The 22,295-nt window shown below is 60.5% G+C and overlaps 3 protein-coding genes across 6 annotated transcripts; 2 read left to right on the top strand and 1 right to left on the bottom strand.

Moving 5' to 3' along the window:
* Positions 1-1,231: 1,231 nt before the first annotated feature.
* On the top strand, positions 1,232-10,341 carry WDR24 (WD repeat domain 24). Of its 4 annotated transcripts, none has more exons than XM_054080518.1 (10): positions 1,232-1,331; positions 2,054-3,098; positions 3,937-4,114; positions 5,122-5,797; positions 7,095-7,210; positions 8,442-8,563; positions 8,880-8,984; positions 9,078-9,415; positions 9,747-9,931; positions 10,051-10,341. In XM_054080518.1, the coding sequence occupies exons 2-10, from the start codon at positions 2,618-2,620 to the stop codon at positions 10,217-10,219; spliced, it is 2,370 nt and encodes a 789-aa protein (XP_053936493.1). In that variant the 5' UTR covers positions 1,232-1,331; positions 2,054-2,617; the 3' UTR covers positions 10,220-10,341. The 4 variants fall into 4 exon arrangements, with proteins under 4 accessions (XP_053936493.1, XP_053936494.1, XP_009569284.1 ...); XM_054080519.1 differs by having other exon boundaries at positions 1,243-1,331; positions 2,118-3,098; XM_009570989.2 differs by having other exon boundaries at positions 1,245-1,452; positions 2,118-3,098.
* Positions 10,342-12,352: 2,011 nt separating this feature from the next.
* On the top strand, positions 12,353-15,196 carry JMJD8 (jumonji domain containing 8). Its single transcript, XM_054080551.1, has 9 exons — positions 12,353-12,470; positions 12,546-12,629; positions 13,343-13,391; positions 13,957-14,053; positions 14,130-14,198; positions 14,283-14,402; positions 14,472-14,539; positions 14,675-14,809; positions 14,920-15,196. Exons 1-9 carry the CDS (start codon positions 12,379-12,381, stop codon positions 14,998-15,000), a joined length of 795 nt encoding a protein of 264 aa, XP_053936526.1. The 5' UTR covers positions 12,353-12,378; the 3' UTR covers positions 15,001-15,196.
* Positions 15,197-16,358: 1,162 nt separating this feature from the next.
* On the bottom strand, positions 16,359-20,890 carry STUB1 (STIP1 homology and U-box containing protein 1). Its single transcript, XM_054080550.1, has 7 exons — positions 20,612-20,890; positions 19,097-19,295; positions 18,829-18,994; positions 18,573-18,663; positions 17,906-17,962; positions 17,641-17,757; positions 16,359-17,285 (listed from the first exon to the last, which is right to left on the bottom strand). Exons 1-7 carry the CDS (start codon positions 20,786-20,788, stop codon positions 17,160-17,162), a joined length of 933 nt encoding a protein of 310 aa, XP_053936525.1. The 5' UTR covers positions 20,789-20,890; the 3' UTR covers positions 16,359-17,159.
* Between the last annotated feature and the right edge of the window lie 1,405 nt (positions 20,891-22,295).

The raw sequence follows: 22,295 nt of genomic DNA, 5'->3' as shown, positions 1-22,295 counted from the left end.
CAATCCCCAGTGCACTCCCATATCCCTCAGTGCACCCCGATATCACACAGTGCACCCTCATATGCTTTCCTGCACCCTCACGCAAGTGCACCCCCATATCCTCCAGTGCATACCCATATCCCCCCTGCACCCCCATCCTAGTGCACCCCCATATCCCCCAGTGCACCCCTATAGCCCCCCCACCCCCATCCCAGTGCACCCCCATATCCCCCAGTGCACCTCCACCCCCTGTGCACCCCCATATCCCCCCCCACACCCTCATCCCAGTGCATCCCCATATCCCCCAGTGCACCCCCACCCCAGTGGAGGGGCGTGGCATCGTGGAAGGCGGTGTGATCCGAGAGAAGAGGAATCATGTGGGGGGCGTGGCCTGTTGAGGGGGCGTGGCCTAAGGAATGGGTGTGGGCTGAGAAAGGGGTGTGGTCTGTAGGGTGGGGGTGTGGCCTGGGAGAAGCTGCATTGTGAGAGGGGCGTGGCCTGGTTGAGGGGGCGTGGCCTTTGCAAAACGGACTCTATGTTGGCCTGGTGAAGGGGGCAAGGCCTCTGAGAAGGAGCTAGAGCAGGGGCGCGACAGGGGAAAGGGGGTGTGGTCTATGGATAGGGGCGTGGCCTTGAAGACTGGGTGCTGCGGCAAGGGAAGGCGATGGGGGCGTGGCCTGCCGGGGGAGTGGCCTGTGACTGGTGCGTTTTCTGAGGGCCGTGGTCTGGCTAAGAGGGCGCGGTCTGGCTAAGGGGGCGTGGCCTTTGATGAGGGGTCGAGTGCGTGGCCTGTGGAAGGGGCATGGCCTGTGAGACGAGTGTTGACTGAAAAGAGGGCGTGGCCTGAGAGGGGGCGTGGCCTGGGAGAATGCGCCTTGTGTGAGGGGCGTGGCCTGGTTGAGGGGAGTGGCCTTGAAGAACGGACTCGTGGGGGAGAGGCCTGAATAAGGAAATACGGGAGGGGGCGTGGCCTCGTGAAGGGGCGTAGCTCGGAAGAAGCTGACGGCTATGAAAGAGGGGCGTGGTCAAGTGGAAACGGGCGTGATCAGAGAGAAGAGGAGTCACTTTAAGGGCGTGACCTGTGGGGGCGTGGCCTGAAAAGGGGCTACGGGGGGGCGTGGCCTGGGAAGGGGTGGTCTGAGAGAATCGGCGTGGTCTAAAATGGGCGTGGTCTATTGGTGAGGACGGGCGCTGCGTGGGGCATGGCCTGATGGCAGCCGATGCGGAGGGGGCGTGGCCTGTGAGGACGGGCGCTACGGGAGGGGCGTGGCCTATGGGTGTTTCCGTGTCGGCGCCGGGCGCGGGCTGAGCTGCTGCGGCGGGGTCTGAGCGGGCCCTGAGGGCTCTCAGAGGTGGGAGAAAGGGGGCTCAGAGGGGTCCTGGCGTGGCCCTAGTGGGTCTACGGAGTGGGTAGAGGGCCCTGAGGGCGCCCTGAGGAGACTTCGAGGGCCCCCTGAAAGAGCTGAGCAACAGGTGGGGCGCTGAGGGTGGGAGAAGGGGGCTGAGTGGGACCTGCGGGGGCCCTAAAGGGGCTGAGGTGGCTCTACGGGGCTCTGTGTGGGGAGGGAGGTGACCTTGAGGGGCAGAAAGGGGTCCTGAGGGGTGGGAGGTGATCCCGGGGGGGCTGAGGGAGATCTGAGGGGACTGAGAGCTCCGGGGGAGGGGCTGAAGCAGCTCTGAGGGGGTCCTGAGGCAGCCCTGAGGTGGCTGTGGGGTGGTCGAGAGACCTAAAGGGGACCTGAGGGAGCCCTGGGAGGTGGCAGGAGGCCTGAAGGGTCTGTGGGGCAGGAGGAGGTATGGAAGGGGAGGTGGAAAGGTGTCCTGAGGGGGCCTGAGGGCTGGGAAGGGACCCTGAGGGGTTGAAGAGGGCCCAGAGGGGGCTGAGGGAGGACCTGAGGGGCAGGAGGGCCCTAAGGGGAATGTAGGGTGTGAGGGGGCTGGGAGGCCTAGCGACGGGTATTGGAGCAGGATGACCTGGTGCCCCCAGAGACCCTGCAACGCCCAGGGCACCCCAGAGTGGCTGCCAGGCCCTGCCCCCCTGGACAGGGATGGGAAGAGCTGCTCTTCTTTGCAGGGACCTGCTTTCCCCCTCTCTGCTGGAGAAGCAGGGTGACCCCTGCCTGTGGTGCTTCCTGCAGTTTGGGGCGCAAGGAGAGCCCTGCGGAGATGACTACAGCCTCGATTCACCCTTGCTGGAGACGCTGCTCATCTCAGCCCCGGTTGCCGTAGTTGACCTCCAACAGCCCACCTTGCCGTAGTTGACCTCTGGAAGTGTCACCAACAGCCCCTCTGATCTCCAGAGCTTGAACCAAGGAGACAACAAGGAACGGAAGGTTTTCAAGAGCTCCCTGAGAGGGAGTTACAGAAGGCAGCAGGAGAAGCCCGACGTGGGGCTGTGTCTCTCTCCCCAGAGGCAGCAACCAGGCTGTAGCCTCTCATCTCCGTGTCCCGTTGATGTGGCCACTAAAAGCTGCGGTTGAAGCCACCCGTGCGTGCCAGGAGCTGCGGAAGCCGTGCCTGTCCCTTCCCAGCTCTGGCTGAAGTGGAGCAGGGCAGCCGTGCGAGCGTGAATGCAGCCTGTGGGGACCCCAGCCCACGAGCCCGCTCCTGGAGAGGGGAGTGTGCACCAAGAACAGCCATGGAGAAGATGGCCAGAGTTACCACCGCCCTGGGGGGCAATGCCCTCACAGGACGGACTATGTTCTGCCACCTGGATGCCCCCGCCAACGCCATCAGTGTGTGCCGTGACGCTGCCCAGGTGGTGGTGGCCGGCCGTAACATCTTCAAGATCTACTCCATCGAGGAGGACCAGTTTGTGGAGAAGCTGAACCTCCGTGTCGGCCGCAAACCCTCTTTGAACTTCAGCTGCGCAGACGTGGTATGGCACCAGATGGACGAGAACTTGCTGGCCACTGCTGCCACTAACGGCGTGGTCGTCACCTGGAACCTGGGCAAGCCGTCCCGCAACAAGCAGGACCAGCTCTTCACCGAGCACAAGCGTACAGTCAACAAGGTCTGCTTCCACCCCACTGAGGTCTACATGCTCCTCAGCGGCTCCCAGGATGGCTACATGAAATGCTTTGACCTCCGCAAGAAGGACTCTGTCAGCACCTTCTCTGGTATGAGCATAGGCTGTTGGTTGCCCTCCTACCCCGGTGAGAGGCAGAGCTTGGGGGCTTTGCCCGTTTGCTGTGCCTGGGAAGAGGGTTTGCTCAGGGCCCAATGTCTGGAGCGAGCAGGGAGGGAGCTGAGAGGTGTTTTGCTGCTTCTTTTGTCGCTCAGTGGTGCCCTGGGTCTACACTGAGGTGGAAGGTGGCCACATCACTCCCTGCTTTCCCTTCTCTCTGGGCTGGTGACCCCCATGGTTCCTCCAGTGGGGTTTTTAGCTTTGCTGGAGCTCTGTCCCACAGGATCTAGTCCTGGCTACTCCATCCCTGGAGGTGTTCAAGGTCAGGTTGGATGGGGCTTTGAGCAACCTGATCCAGTGGGAGGTGTCCCTGCCTATGGCAGGGGGTAAGAACTAGGTGCAGCTCCCATATGAGGACAGACTGAGAGTTCAGGTTGTTCAGCCGGGAGAAGAGGAGGCTCAGGGGAGGCCTTAGAGCAGCTTCCAGTACTGAAAGGGGCTCCAGGAAGGCTGAGGAGGGACTCTTGATCAAGGAGTGCAGGGACAGGATGAGGGAAATGTTTTTCAGCTGCAAGAGGGGAGATTGAGATGAGATGAGATATTAGGAAGAAATTGTTTATGCTGAGAGTGGGGAGGCCCTGGCCCAGGTTGCCCAGAGCAGTGGTGGCTGCCCCATCCCTGGAGGTGTTCAAGGCCAGGTTGGATGGGGCTTTGAGCAACCTGATCCAGTGGGACGTGTCCCTGTCCATGTCAGGGAATAGAACTGAATGGGCTTTGAGGTGCCTTCCAACTTAAATGATTCCATGATCCCAACTTCTGTCCCCGCTCAGGCCAGTCGGAGAGCGTGCGAGATGTCCAGTTCAGCATCCGGGACTACTTCACTTTCGCCGCCACTTTTGAGAACGGGAATGTGCAGCTGTGGGACATTCGCCGGCCAGACCGCTATGAGAGGATGTTCACGGCCCACAACGGGCCAGTCTTCTGTTGCGACTGGCACCCAGAGGACAGGTTTGTGTGGGCCTGGACCCTGACAGATCCCCTGCCTCTGTGGAGATGAGGGAAAGACCCTAGAAACAGAGTTGGGACACTTTGAGAGGGGAAAGCGGTGTCTCTGATATGCCAGCTCCTTGTGTCAGGAGCTAGGCCATTGCTGGGAGATGGGAGCAAGCATGACTGTGAAGATACAGGGCTTGGAACGGGAGTGGGAAGGCAAAGGGTGTTATTTGATGTGGTTATTGAATCATGGAACTGTTTGGTTGGAAAAGACCTTCGAGATCATGGAGTCCAACCATCCCTGTCCACCACTAAAACAGATCCCTGAGCGCCTCGTCTACCCATCTGTTAAACCCATACAGGGAGGGGGCTCCACCACGGCCCTGGGCAGCCTCTGACAGTGCCCAATGACCCTTTTGGTGAAGGAATATTTCCCAATATCCCATCTACCCACCTCGCTCCAACTTCCTTTCCAGAAGCTGCAGAGAGCGATGAGGTCTCCCCTCAGCCTCCTCTTCTTCAGGCTGAACATGCTCAGGTCCCTCAGCTGCTCCCACAATCCCTGTTCTCCAGCTCCTTCCCCAGCTCTGTTCCCTCTTCCGGATGCGCTCCAGCCCCTCAAGTTCTTTCTGGAATGAGGGGCCCAAAACTCAAGCAGGATTCGAGGTGCAGCCTCACCAGTGCCAAGTACAGTGGGACAATCCCTGCCCTGCTCCTGCTGGCCACCCCATGGCTGATCCCAGCCAGGATGCTGGTGGCCTTCTCACCCACCTGGGCTACTGCTGGCTCATCTTCAGCCGCTGTCACCCAGCACCCCTGGGGCCTTTTCCACCACTGGTGAGCAGAAGCATTAGGATAGCACATAGGAGGGTATCATTGCAGTCCCACTGCCTCTCCTTACCAGAAACGCGGTCACATCTGTGTTGTGAGAGTTTCTGTGCTGGAGTGGGAAAAGAGAGGTGAACGGGCACAGATCCCAGCCCAGGTTGGTGCCACACCATCTTTCTCCGTCTTTCTCACAGGGGCTGGCTGGCCACGGGTGGCCGGGATAAGATGGTAAAGGTGTGGGACATGAACACCACGCGGGCGAAGGAGATCTACTGTGTGCAGACCATCGCCTCGGTGGCACGGGTGAAGTGGCGCCCGGAGTGCAAGCACCACATTGCCACCTGCTCCATGATGGTGGATCACAACATTTACGTTTGGGATGTACGGCGTCCCTTCATCCCCTCCGCCATGTTCGAAGAGCACAAGGACGTCACCACGGGCATCGTGTGGCGTCACCTTCATGACCCCTATTTCCTCCTGTCGGGTTCTAAGGACAGCACCCTCTACCAGCACATCTTCAAGGATGCCAGCCAACCCATTGACCGGGCCAACCCTGAGGGACTGTGCTACAGCCTCTACGGAGACTTGGCCTTCGCTGCCAAGGAGAGCCTCATCTCCTCCGACTCGAACCGCAAGCCCTACATCGGGGATCGGCGTCACCCCATCTTCTTCAAGCGCAAGCTGGACCCCACGGAGCAGTTTGAGTACATCTCCTCCTCCAGTGCCCTCAGCGTCTTCGAGACGGACGTGGAGAGCGGCAGCATGGACTGGTTTGTGCACACTGCCAAGCAGTATGCGCTGGCTGGCAGGCCCTTGGCTGAGCTCTGCGACCACAACGCCAAGGTGGCCAAGGGCTTGGACCGCAACCAGGTAGGAGGCTGATGCTGTCAGGATGAGGCCGGCTGCCTTCACCCGGTCATAGGAATGGGTCTAGGAATGGATTGGGTTGGAGGGGACCTCAAAGCCCACCCAGTTCTGACCCCTTGCCCTGGGCAGGGACACCTCCCACTGGATCAGGGGCTCCAAGCCCCATCCAACCTGACCTTGAACCCCTCCAGGGATGGGGCAGCCACCACTGCTCTGGGCAACCTGGGCTGGGGCCTCCCCACCCTCACAGGAAAGCATTTCTGCCTAAGATCTTATCTCAATCTCCTCTCTTCCAGCTTCAAACCGTTCCCCCTCGTCCTGTCCCTGCCCTCACTGATCAAGAGCCCCTCCCCAGCTTTCCTGAAGCACCTCCCCAGATGACAGCTCTCCTTCCAGTTGCCTCTGCCTGGCACCAAACCTGCACCGCTGTTCCCTACACTGAGCCCAGATCATTGCCCAGGAACTTGACTACCCTGAGAGCCGTCCCTGCTCTCTAAATCAGGCAGTGATGGGAGTGAGTGGTCAGGCTCTTGGCTGCGTGGGGCCTGGTGGCAATGGTTTAGCCCTGGCCTGGCCCCGTGTTGTGTCGAATGGTTTAGTGGTAAAATGCAAGCAGTCATGGCCTTGATTCCCCACCCCCAGGGACAGGGAAATGAGAGGGGAAAAAAAACTTGTGGGTTGGAAACTAAAACAGCTTTAATGAAATCATATTAATGATGATGAAAATACTATTAAGAAAATAATAAAATTATTAAAATAGATGAAATTGCAACCCCACCCCTCAGTGACTCTGTCGCCACAGAAGATGCAGAGCTGGCATGAGGAAGGGTTCTGGGCCAAAGGGAGCTGGATTCAGGAACATCCAGACCTGGGATCAGGGACAAACAGACAGGCGAGGTCCTCGCTGGACCATCAAAGAAGAGAGCTTGACCCTTGTGATCCTCAGTTTGATCCTGAGTTTGATGTTTATGGGGTGGAATCCTCTGCTGGTCAGTTTGGGGTCATCTCTCCTGTCAATGCCTCCCTGCAGGTACCACCTTTTTCCTCTCCTTTCCCATTCAGCTCCAGCAGCTCCAGGATGGCCTTGGTTTCTATAGGAATACGTATAATTAATGGCCTTTCTACATCCCAGTGTCCTGTGTGATCCCTGCTAGAGACAAACGCTGTCTGAAAAACATGCAGTTAGCTTTCAGAAAATGAAGTTATTTAGAAGAGACTGAGCTGAACTTAGAAAACTGATTCTGCTTTAGCTCAAACCACAAGCCCCGGCAAGGTCTGACCAGGTTGCTCTCTCACGCAGGTGGCTCAAACGTGGACGATGCTGCGAATCATCTATTCCAGCCTCAGCACCGTGTCCTCCACCAACCTCAACCACAGCATGGGGAAAGGCAGCGCCGCCCTCCCGCTCATGAACAGGTAAAGGGTGCTGGAGCTGATGGGACAGTTGGGATGGCTCCTCACCTGGGCTGGAGTCACAAGGTGGGAGCAGGGACGGCTCTGCCCCAGCCTCAGGCCACGCTGGTTTGCAGGCTGGTGGCGTTTGAACACCGTGTGGGCATGAGAAGCGAGCAGCCAGCCCAGCCTGAGCCGAGCAGCCTTGTGCGCTGCTCTCTCCCCTCCTTGAAACCAAGTGCGAAGCTGTGGTGGGGCACAACCAATGCTAAGACCCAAGGGAATGGCCAGAAGATGCCAGGGCAGGGTTAGGTTGGATGTTAGGAGAAGGTTCTTCCCCCAGAGGGTGGTGAAGCCCTGGAACAGCATCCAGGGAAGCAGTCATGGCCTGACAGTATTCCAGAAGCATTTGTCCAAGGCCCTCAGCCCTAGGGTGTGAATGTTGGGGTATCCTGTGCAGGGGCAGGAGCTGCACTCAATGATATTTGTGGGTCCCTTCCAGCTCAGGACACTCTGTCATTCTACCATCACTGCTGTTAGTTAATTGGCGACTGTGCAAGGGCTGGGGTTGGAGAACCTGTCTCACCGCTGGAGCGAGAGCTGCCGGTGTGAAGAGGTCATCTTCCTTTCAAAGGGAGTGCGAGGGGGTCGCTGCTGTGGGCTGACAAAGCAGGAAAGCTTGTTTTTTCCCTCTTCTGAAGGACCTGTAGAAGTGAGGGATGAGGACTTCAAATTAGCTGTCAGACCTTGCAGGGCCACGTTCCTGGGATGAGCGGCCAATCCTCAAATAGCAGCAAACAAAACACTTCCCTTGACCCAGCTCTGCATCCTGACGGGTCGCTGTCTGTCGCAGACACTGCAGGCAGCGAGCTGCAGCGTTCAGCTCTGCTTCAACCCCGTCCCTTCCTTTTCCCCTCTTGGTGAGGCCTGAGAGCGGTGCCGCATAACAAACGGCAAAGTACCTCCTGCTCACCTCCCTCTGAAGTGAGTGCAGACTGTCAAGAGCCTATGCTCGGCTCCCAAACTCTTTTGGGAAACCTTTGCAGACGCAGAGGTGCCGAGCTGTGTTAACAAATGCGATGTATCTTTATTTTTAATTTAGAAAGTGGGGGCCGTTGACTTCTGTGCTCGGGGAAATCACTGTGTCTTGTGTTTCAGCATTCAAATTGCAACTGGAGAGCTATACCCAGGCTGTTTAGAGTTTCCATTCTAGCCAGCAAACTCCTGTGACTATTAAATCCGGCTTGTTTTCCAGCTTTAACCTGAAGGACATCCCCTCTGGGCTGGGCAGCGAGTCGAGATTGGACCGTAGCAAAGGAGAAAGCCGCACGGAAAACATCCTGATGGATTCCTCCTCCACCCTGATCAACAACGAGGGTAATGTTTCTAGGGCAGGCACAGTTCCCAGTCGTGCAGTTCTTCCCTCCTCAGCTGTAGGTGGCCCTGATGTGGGATAAGCCAGTCAATTTATCCTATAAATGGGAGTGATTGGACCTGTTCAGGTGAATCGTGCCGAGCCCCAAGGTGTTGCAGAAGGACATTTACCCCCACAGCGGTGGCTGCAGGTGCCAGGAATGTGACTGCGGTTGGGAGCTGCAATATCTGGCTCAGACGCAACCTGGCACGCTGGGGCAGGACACGGGGAATACGGATCCAATCCAGCGAGCTGATTTCTTTCTCCCTGGACCCACAGACAATGAGGAGACAGAGGGCAGCGACGTCCCTGCGGACTATTTGCTGGGAGACGTGGAAGCAGACGAAGACGACCTGTACATGATGGACCATGAGAACCCACACGGTGAGGGCACAGCTGGTGTTGCCCATCCCAGCCACACATCTGGGTTTTCTCCTCGCCTTCCCTACTCCTTTCTAATCAGATCTCTTCTTGCAGCTGAAGAGCAGGAATACAGCCTTCCCCAAGAAGCCTTCCCCCTGCGCCACGAAATCGTGGACAACCCGTCAGCCTTGGACCACTTGCAAGACAAGGCTGACTCCCCTCACGTCAGCGGCAACGAGGCTGAGACGGTGTCACTGACACCCGTGGAGTCTTTCTCCCTCATCTCCATCTCCCATTCGCTCTATGAGAACCGCTTGCCCTCCGACTTCTTCAATCCCATCGTGCGGGACACGCTCCTCTTCTACGCTGAGCAGGGAGATGTACAGACGGCCGTGTCTGTCCTCATCGTGCTGGGAGACCGCATCCGCAAGGAGATCGACGAGCAGACCCAGGTAGAGCCCGGGGAGTCCTTTCCTGCCTGTGTAGGAACTGAACCCTCCTTTCAGGGCTGGATGTGACCCCAGCAGGTGCAGTAGGACACCTTGTGGGTACCCAGGCATGGTGTATCCTGACAGAATGGGATTCCACCTGAGCTCTGGGTGCTTCTCCTCTCCTCCGGGCCAGTTCTAACCCAGGGTGGGCAGTGGGGAAGTGGCCTTGGCCTGTTGTTTGGGGGAAGGACACCTCTTTCCCAGCCTTGCAGAGTGGTTTTCCCCTCATTTTGGGATGCAGGGTGAGGGTTTTGAGGGGCATTGAGGCTCAGCTGCCTGCTGCCATCCCCAGGAGCACTGGTACACGTCCTACATCGACCTCCTGCAGCGCTTCCAGCTCTGGAACATCTCCAACGAAGTGATCAAGCTGAGTACGTGCCGTGCCATCAACTGCCTCAATCAAGCCTCCACCACCCTGCATGTCAACTGCAGCAACTGCAAGCGACCCATGAGCAACAGGGGCTGGATCTGCGACCGGTGAGGGCAGGGTGAGGGCAGGGAGGAGTGGGACGGGCCCCGGAGTGGCTGCGGGAGCAGAAGGAGTGGGGGCTGGTTCCCCCTGGTTGCCCACGCTCAGCCCGTTCTCTCCGTTGCAGGTGTCGGCAGTGTGCCAGCATGTGCGCCGTCTGTCATCACGTGGTGAAGGGGCTCTTTGTCTGGTGCCAGGGCTGCAGCCACGGCGGCCACCTCCAGCACATCATGAAGTGGTTGGAGACCAGCTCCCACTGCCCGGCCGGCTGTGGCCACCTCTGCGAGTACACCTGAGCCCCTCGGTGCCTCTGCCCTGGTGATTCTGGTGTAAATAGGGGTCCTGTGTGCCCTGCCCCCACAGCTCCCTGTCCACCCCTTTTGTACCGGATTAAACCAAAACAGAGCAGCTGAGCTGAGCGCTGCCTCTTGTATGTGAGCCAGCAGTGGCCCAGATGGGCGAGAAGGCCACCAGCATCCTGGCTGGGATCAGCCATGGGGTGGCCAGCAGGAGCAGGGCAGGGATCGTCCCCTGCACTCGGCGCTGGGGAGGCTGCACCTCGAATCCTGGGTCAGTTTTGGGCCCCTCACTCCAAGAAAGACCTGGAGGGGCTGGAGCGTGTTTGGAGAAGGGAACGGAGCTGAGGAAGGGTCTGGAGAACAGGGGTTGTGGGAGCGGCTGAGGGCCCTGGGGGTGTTTAGCCTGGAGAAGAGGAGGCTGAGGGGAGACCTCATCGCTCTCTGCAGCTCCTGGAAAGGAGGTTGTGGTGAGGTGGGTGCTGGGCTCTGCTCCCAAGTGGCAAGGGATGGGATAAGAGGAAATGGCCTCAAGCTGTTCCAGGGGAGGTTTAGATTGGGTATTGGGAAATATTCCTTCATGGAAAGGGTTCTCAGGAAAGTGGTGGAGTCTCCATCCATGGATGGGTTTAACAGACAGGCAGATGATCTGGTTCAGTGGTGGCCAGGGACGGTTGGACTCCTTGGTCTCCAAGATCTTTTCCAAGCACTCCATCCCATGGTTCCCTGCTGTCCTTGCTCCGCTGCCCGCACGGGGGCCACGGGACGCGTGTGGCCCCTTTAAGCCGCGGCCGCTTTGAGGGGTGGCCCCTGCAGGGACCCGTAGTCGGTCCAGCTAATGGCGGCATGCGGTGCACGCTGGGAAATGTAGTACATGCAGTCAACAGCTGCCGCGGTGCATACCGGAAGTGTAGTCTGTTCGGCCCATGGCGGCGCGATGCATGCTGGGAGTTGTAGTTATTCCGTGCACGTGGTGTCCCTCGGGGGGCCGTGCTGGGACTGCTGTTTCATATCTTCATCAATGGTATTGACAGCGGGACCGAGGGCACCCTCAGCAAGTTTGCGGATGACACCAAGCTGAGTGGGGCAGTTGCAGGACAGGAGGTCATCCAGAAGGACCTGGACAGGCTGGAGAAGTGGGACTGGGAGGATCTCGGGAGGTTCAACAAGGCCAAGTACAAGGTCCTACTCCTGGGCTGGGGCAATCCCTAGTTTCAATATGGGATGATGTGATTGAAAGCAGCCCTGAGGAGAAGGACTTGGGGTGCTGGGGATGAGAAGCTTGACATGAGCCGGCAATGTGTTCTCACAGCCCAGAAACCAACCGTGTCCTGGGCTGCACCCAAAGCAGCGTGGCCAGCAGGGAGGGAGGGGATTCTGCCCCTCTATTCCTCTCTTGTGAGACCTCATCTGGAGTATTGTGTCCAGTTCTGGAATCCTCAGCACAAGAAGGAGATGGAGCTGTTGGAATGGGTCTGGAGGAGGCTACAAGGATGATGTGAGGGCTGGAGCACCTCCCATACGAGGACAGGCTGAGAGAGTTGGGGTTGTTCAGCCTGGAGAAGAGAAGGCTCTGAGGAGACCTTAGAGCAGCTTCAGTACCTGAAGGGGCTACAGGAAAGCTGGAGAGGGGCTGTTCACAAAGGCTTGTGGTGGCAGGACAAGGAGGAATGGGTTAAACTGGAGAGGGGCAGATTTCGACTGGACAGAAGGAGGAATTTCTTCACCGTGAGAGCGGTGAGGCCCTGGCCCAGGTTGCCCAGAGCAGTGGTGGCTGCCCCGTCCCTGGAGGGGTTCAAGGCCAGGTTGGATGGGGCTTTGAGCCCCTGATCCAGTGGGAGGTGTCCCTGCCCGTGGCAGGGGGTGGAACTGGATGGGCTTTAAGGTCCTTCCAACCCAAACCATTGTATGAGTCTGTGATTCGGCCCAATGGCGGGGCCGCGGTGCATGCCGGGAGTTGTAGTCATACCAGTCAACGGCGGCAGAGCGGCTGCGATGCATGCCGGGAAATGTAGTTACCGCGCTACTGGGCGCGCGATATGTGCTGGGAATTGTAGTCATTCTGACCAATGACGGCACTGGCCTGTCGCGATACATGCCGGGAAATGTAGTTGGCCCTGCTGCATCTGCGCGGTGCATGCTGGGAGTTGTGGTCCGCGATGTGCCCGATGGCGGCGAGGCTGCTGCCGCTGCTGGTGGCGCTGGGCCTGGCCCGGCCCGCGGGCAGCGCCGAGGCCCCGGGGGGCGGCTGGTAAGGGGGGGATGGGGCGGGGGGCTTGTCGCTTGTCTCGGGACCGGGATCGAGCGTCGCCTTCCCCCGTGCCAGGCCGGCGGGCGCCGTGCCCGAGGAGCCCCTCTGTGGCCTGGAGCGCGCTGACGCCTCCCTGTCCGCCGCCCACTTTCTGCACCGGTACGGAGCGGGGACACGGGGAGGGTCTGTCCCGGTGCCGCATGGGTGGGGCCCATCCCGGTGCCCCCAAGTGTGAGGGGGTCCATCCTGGTGCCCGCAGAGATAGGTTGGGGTCTGTCCCAGTGCCCCCAAGGTGGCTGGGAGTCCATCCTAATGCCCCAGAAATGGGTTGGGTACATCGTGGTACCCACAGAGATGGGTTGGGGTCCATCACGGTTCCCTCAAGGTGGGTTGAGGTCTGTCCCAGTGCCCCCAAGGTGGCTGGGAGTCCATCCTTGTGCCTCCAAGGTGGGTTGAAGTCCATCCCAGTGCCCCAGAATGGGTGGGTTGGGTTGGGTCCATCCTGGTGCACCTAGAGATGGGTTGAGGTCTGTCCTGGTGCCCCCAAGGTGGGTTGGAGACCATCCCAGTGCCCAAGAGGTGTGTTGAGGTGGGTTGGTGTCCATCCCGGTGCCTTCCGGGGTGGGTTGGGTTCATCCCAGTGCCCCCAGGGCTGGGTAAGGGTCCATCTTGGTGCCCCTAGAGATGGGTTGGGGTCTGTCCTGGTGCCCCCAAGGTGGGTTGGAGTCCATCCCAGTGCCCAGGAGGTGGGTTGAGATGGGTTGGGGTCCATCCCAGTGCCCCCAGGGGTGGGTTGGGACTGACTCCATTGCCTCTGGGCTGGGTTGGGGCTGTGTCCTCATGCAGGACGCCAGTGCTGTGCTCTCCCCCAGGTTCGCCTTCTCCCAGCCTGTTATCCTCCATGGGATCACGGACAACTCGGTGAGTGCTGGGAGTGTGCACATGGACAGCAGCACCCCAGCCTGTCTGCTGGTGCAGCCGCACCTTGAATCCTGGTTCAGTTTTGGGCCCCTCACTCCAAGAATGACCTGGAGGGGCTGGAGAAGGGAACGGAGCTGGGGAAGGGTCTGGAGAACAGGGGTTGTGGGAGCAGCTGAGGGCCCAGGTGTTTAGCCTGGAGAAGAGGAGGCTGAGAGGAGACTTCATTGCTCTCTGCAGCTCCTGGAAAGGAGGATGGAGCGAGGTGGGTGCTGGGCTCTGCTCCCAAGGAACAAGTAATAAGACAATCTGAAATGGTCTTGAGTTATGCCAGGGAAGGGTTAGATTGGATATCAGGGAAAATTCCTTCATGGAAAGGGTTCTTGGGCCCTGGCAGAGTCTGCCCAGGGAGGTGGTGGAGTCCCCATCCCTAGACGGGTTTAACAGACAGGCAGACGAGATGCTCAGGGATCCAGTTTGGTGGTGGAGAAGGATGCTTGGACTCCATGATCTCAAAGCTTTTTTCCATCCAAACAACTCCATGATTCCCATTGTGTTCTCCCCCCAGGCTTTCCGAGCTCTCTGCACCCGGGAGAAGCTGCTGGCGGCCTTTGGCACCCGCTCGGTGCGGCTCAGCACAGCCAACACCTATTCCTACCGCAAAGGTGAGAGTGGGGAGGCCGAGCTTTGGGGCTGCAGCTCCGCTGGCGAGCAGCTCTCCCAGCTGTCCCTTCCCTGCAGTGGATGTGCCCTTCCAGGAGTACGTGGAGCAGCTGCTGGAGCCGCAGGATCCCGCCCGGCTGGGCAGCGGTGGGTAGTGATGTCGCGATGTCACGCTCTCCACAGCACCCCAGCTCCCCCCTGGCCTCATGACTCCTCCTCCTTTCCCCTCAGACACACTCTACTTCTTCGGGGACAACAACTTCACGGAGTGGGGCCCCCTCTTCCAGCATTATGTGCCCCCACCATTCCGTATCCCAGGCACCAGCCCTGCCTACAGCTTCGGGATCGCAGGTGGGTGCTGGTGGGATGGGATGGGGTGAGAGGGTATCCCCAGCACCGATCCCTTCCCCACCACTGTAGGCTCCGGCTCCGGTGTTCCCTTTCACTGGCATGGCCCCGGTTACTCCGAGGTGATCTTTGGCAGGAAGGTGAGAGTTGAGCGCTGAGGGTTGGGATTTGAGGGGATTGGAAGACTCCAAGGGGAGTCCCTTGACCATGGCAGGATGGAGAAGTTGAGCCTCGAGGGGCTGTGGGGTTGTCCCCCTTTCCCCAGTGTCTTCCAGCGCTGGTTTCTGTACCCACCGGATAAAACCCCCCACTTCCACCCTAACGAGACGACACTGGCCTGGTTCCACCACACATACCCCACGCTGCCGCCGGCCGAGCGGCCACTGGAGTGCACCATCCGCCCCGGGGAGGTGAGTCTGTCCGGTCTTGCTCCCCTCCGGAGCGGCACCTCGGGGCTGCAGGGGGATGGAGGGCGGAACCACAGAGCTCACGGGACCCCACCTCGGCTCCCTCCCGGCAGGTCCTCTATTTCCCTGACCACTGGTGGCACGCCACGCTCAACCTGGACACAAGCGTCTTCATCTCCACCTTCCTGGGGTAGAGCCAGGCTGGAGAGGACACGACACTGCTGCGGTGAGAATGTGCCAGGGCAGCAACTCCAGCTCCTGCTGCTGCCAGGCCGGGCAGTGCCAGATTTGCACGTTCAGCTACTGATGTTGGGACCAAATCCTGAAGACATTCTGTTTTTTACTCGTCTTTTCCATCTCCTTTGGATTAAAAGTGGTGTTTGCCATTCACAGGTGTGTCCCCAGGGCTCCATTTTGGGGGTGGCTCTGCTTAACATCTTTATCTGTGATCGGAGTGAGGGGATCGAGGGCTCACTCAGGGAGTTTGCAGATGACACCAAGCTGGGTGGGAGCACTGCTGTGCTGGAGGGCAGGAAGGCTCTGCAGATGGATCCGGGCAGGCTGGATCCATGGGCTGAGGCCAATTGATAGCGTTCAATAAGGCCAAGTGCCGGGTCCTGTGCTTGGGACACAACAGCCCCGAGCAGCTCCAGGCCTGGGGAAGAGTGGCTGGAAAGCTGCCCGGTGGAAAAGGCCCTGGAGGTGCTGGGTGACAGCGGCTGAAGATGAGCCAGCAGTGGCCCAGGTGGTCAAGAAGGCCACCAGCATCCTGGCTGGGATCAGCCATGGGGTGGCCAGCAGGAGCAGGGCAGGGATCATCCCCTGCTCCTTGAATCCTGGATCAGTTTTGGGCCCTTCACTCCAAGAAAGACCTTGAGGGGCTGGAGCACATCCAGAGAAGGGGACGGAGCTGGGGAAGGGTCTGGAGAACAGGGGTTGTGGAAGCGGCTGAGGGCCCTGGGGCTGTTTAGCCTGGAGAAGAGGAGGCTGAGGGGAGACCTCATCACTCTCTGCAGCTCCTGAGAGGAGGTTGAAATGAGGTGGGTGCTGGGCTCTGCTCCCAAGGAACAAGTGCTGGTGTGAGAGGAAATGGCCTCAAGTTGTGCTAGGGGTGGTTTTAATGGGATATCAGGAAAGGTTCCTTCATGGAAAGGGTTCTCAGGCCCTGTCAGAGGCTGCTCAGTGCAGTGGTGGAGTCCCCATCCCTGGAGGGGTTCAATGGATGAGCAGATGAGGTGCTCAGGGATCTGTTTTAGTGGTGGACAGGGACGGTTGGACTCCATGATCTCAAAGGTCTTTTCCAACCAAACAATTCTATGGCTCTGTGAGCCCTGGAGGTGTTCAAGGCCAGGTTGGATGGGGCTTGGAGCCCCTGATCCAGTGGGAGGTGTCCCTGCCCATGGCAGGGGGTGGAACTGGATGGGCTTTAAGATTCTATGACTCTGCCATTTCACCTCATGTCCCCCACACAGGTGTCTGTGTTCCAGCACAGGTGAACCTGCTGCTCTTGGGGCGGTGCTGGTTCTCAAGCACAAGGACTACTCTTCTGATCAACTCCTGCTCTTTTTTCCACGTTTATTGCTGATTTTTTTTTTTTATTTTATTTTTCATCTCTATTTTTTTTGAAGTGACACTGACAAGCTCTCAGAGGGCACTCAAAAGCCAGGCAGGCCATCGGCCGACTGAAACGCTGGAGTCTCAGTTGGATGCAGATTCACTGGTTTGGTTTGTTTTTCAAGAGATTTCTTTAAAAGGAAGAAGAACTTTCATCCGGGCAGTTGGTACAGTAGGGAACCACAGTCCAGAGAGGATGCGCAAGCTATCCCCTTCCAGCCCAGGGGCAGCAGGTTCCCAGGAAAAGCCGGAGAGTGAGTCAGCATCCGCAGTAGGAACGTTGGCCTCCCACCCTGGCAAGCGGCTTTTTACAGAAGAGAGGAGGATGCAATCCTGTCCGGGCAGGATGTGGAAGGTGGAGAAGAAGGAAGAAACAACTATGTACACAGGGAGGGGACCAGCACCACGCGCTCGCCCCAGCACGCTTCTTGCTGCACCTCCTCGGAGCAGGAGGCAATCTTTGGGAACTGTCAGCTGCCGTAGCTGAGGAGGATCCTGCTCTTCAGGCAATGGAGATGGTGGTGAGACCTTGCAGGCCACCGTGAGGAGCCGGCCGCCTCCAAACTGCCAGGCAGGTCTTCCTGCAAGTGCTGTGGTGAGAAGGGAAGCCTCTACCCACCGAGCTGCAGTTCCTCAGGAAGGGGAGATGGGCTGGGTCTCGCGGCACCCGGAGCGGAGGGGGAGCAGCCGGAGAGCAAGTAAGGCATGGTGCCAGCCCAGCGAGAGTCAGGGGGACCCCTCAGTAATCCTCCACCCAGCCGTTCTCTGAGATGAAGGCATCAATCACTTCCTTCATGGCGAGGTTGGGGATCAGCTGGTCCTGGGTCAAGGGACTCCGCGTCACCGGATCAAAGTGACCCACGCGCTGTAAGGGAGGAGACAGCTGTGAACCGGTTACTCCACGTGCCTGGCCTTGGCCTCGGGGTGCTGGCATCCCTGCCGGCATCCAACACAGCAGGAGGGAGTATTCCCCCCTCTGAAGGTACCTCCCAGCAGGACGAGAGCAGGGGAAAGGCACCAAGACCCCTGCCAAAAGCTGCCTTTGTGCCTATCTCTGCATCTCTGTGCTTCTGAGAGGTGAGGATACGCACTGAATCTGCATCCAGTGAATGTGGCCAAACCCATGGAGGGTTTTGAGCCCTGAGTGGGACAGGCAGCTGCCTTCCTGCCCAGGCAGGAGCTGGGCAGAGGAGGAAGGTCCCAGGAAGCCCCAGCAGTACCTGGAGATGTTCCTCAATGTCCTTCCTGTCGTAGGTGATCCCACTTGGGGTGATGCAGGGCTCTCTCATCAGCTCAAAACTGATCTTCCCGCACAAATAGTCAGGGATGTCCCGCTTCTGCCTCAAGAGAAGCAGCGTTGGGTCAGGAGGAGCTGGGCCAGACCCAAAAAAGAGAGCTGGGAGGTGGCACCAGCTCAGAGAGGGTATGGCAGCAGTGTGGACTGAAGCAGGCATAGGTTGAGCAGCTCTACCAGAACACACTCACCTTCCTCTTCTCATCCACTTGAGAGAAGAGCTCGTCCATGTCCGCCAGGTATTTGTCCTGAAAGAGAAAGCCTTGAGGAAGAGGAAAAGGGGACTGCAGGGCCCTGGGGAACGAGCCCCGATGCCTCCCACCCCATGGGTGCTGCTTTCTTGGATGGCGCCTCTGCCTTCGGTGCCCCCGGCCGGAGCTTGTGTGGCTCTGGGCTGAATCGCGTGGCTAGGAGTGATCCAGCTTAAAAATAACCTGCCTTTGTGGGGCTATTCTTATCCTGGGATTAGTGCTCTGTGCCGGGCCAGCACCCAGACCCACACACAGCCGAGAGCTGCTTGCGGTGCGCGGCCCTCGGAGAACAACAGACAGAGCAGCTGCGGGAGCAGAAACGGGCGTCACCGCTGCCAGACTGGGACAAAAGGGGACACAGCAGGGGGAGCTGTCATAGAGGGACACAAAAGCCCTTGCAGCAGCAGCTGGAACTGCAAAATGAAGGCTGAGGAGCCATGCTCTGCCCTGGGGTCTCCTTACTTTTGCCTGCACAGCCACAGCCCTGCAGCTTCCTCAGCCCCCACAGAACACAGGGACAAGGAAAAAGCCCTAGCCCGGCAGAGCATAGGGATGAGGAGGAAGGCTCATCTCCCAGCTTCCATGATCAGCACCAGCCCCAGCTCACGTGTTTGGCCTCTATGCTGGCCAGCTGAACTCTGCTCCGGCTCTCATCCACGTTTTCTTCCTGCTGAGTCTTTCGGCACTCGTCCAGCTCTCTAGGACACAGCAGGGAGACAAGAAGTGATGGAGGGATGCGATCACTCCCTTCCCTGCTGCAAGGCTCTGCCTGCACCTTCTGGAAGGCAGTGGCACTGCATGTAGAGCTGTGCCGCGTTCAGGGCACTAAAAGAGCCTTTACGGGTGCCAGCACCCCATGTTACCTCTCCTTCTCGGCCATGATCAGCTTGGTCAGGTAGGAGTGCAGCTCGTTCTCCTGGTTGATCCGCTTCTCCTCGATGCTGTTCCAACGTTTCTTCTTGGCGATGCGCAATGCGCTGGGGATGTCGTCCCCAAAATTCAGCCGCTGTTCCTTGGCGAGGTTATAGGCTGGGGAGAGAAAAGGCATTGCAGAGCCGCCACCAGCTTCCGTCTGTCACCATCCCCGGCGATATAGGGCTGGGAGGAGAAGCCACCACAGTGGTGGCTCACCTCTCTGCAGGTTAGCAATGGCCTCGTCGTAGTTCTCCATCTCCATCTGGCACTGGCCCAGGAAGAAGTGAGCCTTTACGGACTGACCATCCAGCTCCAGGGCTCGCTTGCAGTCGGCCAACGCCTTGTCGTGCTGCTGCATCTTCAGGTAGCAGAGGGCTCGGTTGGTGTAGTACACGGCCACCAAGGGGTTGCGGTTCTGCAAGGCCAGACCTGTGTTACAACCGGTGACGGCAACCCCCGGCAGGGGCGGGATGGGGTGACAACAGGGTGACAGGACTCGGGGAGCCGGCTGCACAACGCTGTCACCGCCACAAGAGCCAGCTGGGGCTTGCACCTAGTGGGGAGGCGCTGGGATGGATGGGGACATGCTGGGGCTGGTCCCCATGGCAGGCGGTGTGCCCTGGCTGGGGGGGCCGAGGAGGGGACGTAGGGGACTGCATTAGTAAGCCCAGTCTGTTTGCGGGGGGCACAGGGGGGCTGCACCAGAAAGCGAGTCAGAATAGGGGGAAGCATAAGGGGGGCTGCCCCAGTAAGCCCAGTCTGTTTGGAAAGCAACACAGGGGTGGCTACACCAGTAAGCCCAGTCTGCTTGGAGAGGCATGAGGGTGCTGCACCAGTAAGCCCAGTCTGATTTGAGGAGGGGGAGGGGCATGAGGGGGACTGCCCCAGGAAGCCCAGTCTGTTTTGGGGGGGGCACGGGGGAGTGCAGCTAAGAGCCTGGGGTGGCTCTCAGCCCAGGGAGCGGTGGGGCAGGCCAGGACTGCACAGGGGGGTCCAGGCCCAAGAGGGACCCATTATGGGGGGTCAGTTGTCAGCCCAGGGGGTGCCCTGTCCCAGGGTCGACCCAGCCTGGGGGTAGGGGTGTCACATGTCCCAACCTGTCCCCAAGGGGTCGATTCCCAGCCTGGGGGGTGTCCCATCCCCCATCCCATTACTGGGGTCAATCCAGTAAGGGGAGTGGAGTGTCCGGTATCCCATCCCCAGAGGCTGGTCCCACCTTTGCGGGTTTCTCGTCTCCAGAGTTCATTCCCAGCCCGAGTTGGGGGGGGAGGGATTGGTGTCCCCTGTCACATTCCTGGGATCAGTCCCAGCCCGAGATGGGGAGGTGCCACGTCCCATCCCATCCTTGGGGCTGATCCCAGCCGGTGGGAGGTGGGGGTGTCTCGGGTCCCATCCCCGTTCCCGGGGCCGGTCCCGGCCCGGGGGGAGTTATCCCGTGTCCTGTTCCGTGTCCCCGAGGTCGGGGGTCCCGTGTCCCCCGGGTCGAACCCAGCCGGAGGACGGGGTGTCACGTCCGGTTCCCGGGGTCTCCGGTGTCCCCGGGGCCGGTCCCACCCGAGGAGCTCCCCGTCCCCTCCGCGTCCCGGTGTCCCATGTCCCTGGGGTCGATCCCAGCCCGGTGTCCCGTGTCTGGCCGGTTCCCAGGGTCGATCCCAGCCCGGGGGGGGCTGTCCGGTGCCCCCGGGGCCGGTCCCAGCCCGGGGGTCGGGAGTCCCGTGCCCGGGGACTCACGATGGCGCGCCCGTAGCAGGCGGCCGCCTCGGGGTACTTGCGGCCGCCGAAGAGCCGGTTGCCCTGCTCCTTGTGCTCCTGCGCGCTGTGGCTCTTCTCGGGGCTGCCGCCCCCCGCGGCCGGCCCCGTCGCCCCGGGCCCCGCCGCGCCGCCCTCCCGTTCCTCCTTCCCCTTCATGGCCCGGCCCGGCCCGGCCGCTGGGGCCGGCGGCTCCGCTGCTCCCGCCGCTCCAACCGCGCCGGCCGCGCACTGCGACAACGGCGCCGCCGCTTCCGGGGGCGGGGCTTGAAAGGGGCGGGGCCAATGGGACGTGGGCCAATGGGGAGGCGGGGCTTGGCATTATGGGTGGGGCCAAGCAGGAGCAGGGCCAATCGGGAGATGAGGACTGGGTCCAAAGGGGAGGCGAGGCCAAGGGGGAGCGGGGCCAATAGACAGGCGGGGACTGGGACAGGGGTGGGGCCAGTGCAGAGAGAGGCCAATGAGGAGGAGGGGTGGGCGGGACCGGGGTGGGCGGGGCCAAGAGGGAGCGGAGCCAATGGGAAGAGGGACCAATGGCAGCGGGGCCAATGAGGAGGTGGGTCCGAAGGGGGCGGGGCAAGGAGGAGCGGGGCCAATGGAGAGGCGGGGCTGAGTATGGGGCGGGGCCAATGGAGAGGCGGGGCGAATGGGGATGGGGGGAGTGGGGCCAATGGGGAGAGGGGCCTGAGGGGTCCGGGCCAAGGGGGGGAGGTGGCAATAGACACGCGGGGAGCAGGGCAGGAGCTGGGCCAAGGAGGAGCAGGGCCAAGGGGGAGGAGGGGAGTGGGGCAGGGGCGGGGCCAGCGGGACAGGGGCCAGTGGGGAGCCGGGGACGCAGGGGCCGGGGCCAAGAGGGAAGGGGAGCAATAGACAGGCGGGGACGGGGGCAGGGGCGGGGCCAAGGGGAAGAGGACCAATGGGGAGGTGAGGCCTGAAGGGGCGGGGCCAAGCGGGAACGGGACAATAGAGACTGGCACTGGGGCAGGGCCAAGGACGAGAGGGGCGAATGGGCTGAGGGCCTCAGGGGGCGGGGCCAACGAGAGCAGGGCCAATGGGGCGGGGGCGGGGCCTGTGTGGGGCGGGGCCGATGGGCAGAGGGGCCGGAGGGTTGGGGGAGAGAAGGGCGGGGCTTGGGGTAGGGGTGGGGACGGAGCAGGGGCGGGGCCAATGGCAGAGGGGCAGGGGCGTGGGGGGCCAATGGCAGAGGGGCAGGGGCGGGGGGGGGGGGGCAATGGCAGAGGGGCAGGGGCCTGGGGGGGCCAATGGCAGAGGGGGCGGGGCCAAGGGGCAGCAGAGCCGATGGGGAGGTGGGAAGTCGGGCAGGGGCGGGGCTGAGGAGGGGCGGGGCCAGTTAAAAGGAGTAAAAGGGCGGAGCCTACGTGGGGCGTAGCCGGAGTAGAGGGGCGGAGCTTAAGAAAGGGCGGGGCTTAAGGGAAGGGGCGGTGGGCGGGGTCAGGGAGAAGACGGGCTGGGGGCTGTAGTGCTGGGGATTAGGGGGCGAGGGGAGCTGTGGGGTTCATAGGAATGAGGGGGTGCGCTGGGATGAAAAAGGGTGTGTGGGGTGGATGGGGGTGCAGGGGAGGTGGGGAGGATGGGGGGCTGTACGGGAGGGAGTACAGGGGACGAAAGGGGGGCTGTGGGGTGGATGGGAGTGTGGGGATGAGGG

Source organism: Cuculus canorus, chromosome 15, assembly GCF_017976375.1.
Source record: "Cuculus canorus isolate bCucCan1 chromosome 15, bCucCan1.pri, whole genome shotgun sequence".
Taxonomy (NCBI): domain Eukaryota; kingdom Metazoa; phylum Chordata; class Aves; order Cuculiformes; family Cuculidae; genus Cuculus; species Cuculus canorus.
The sequence above is the reverse complement of the archived record's forward strand: the minus strand, read 5'-3'. Positions and strand labels throughout refer to the sequence as shown.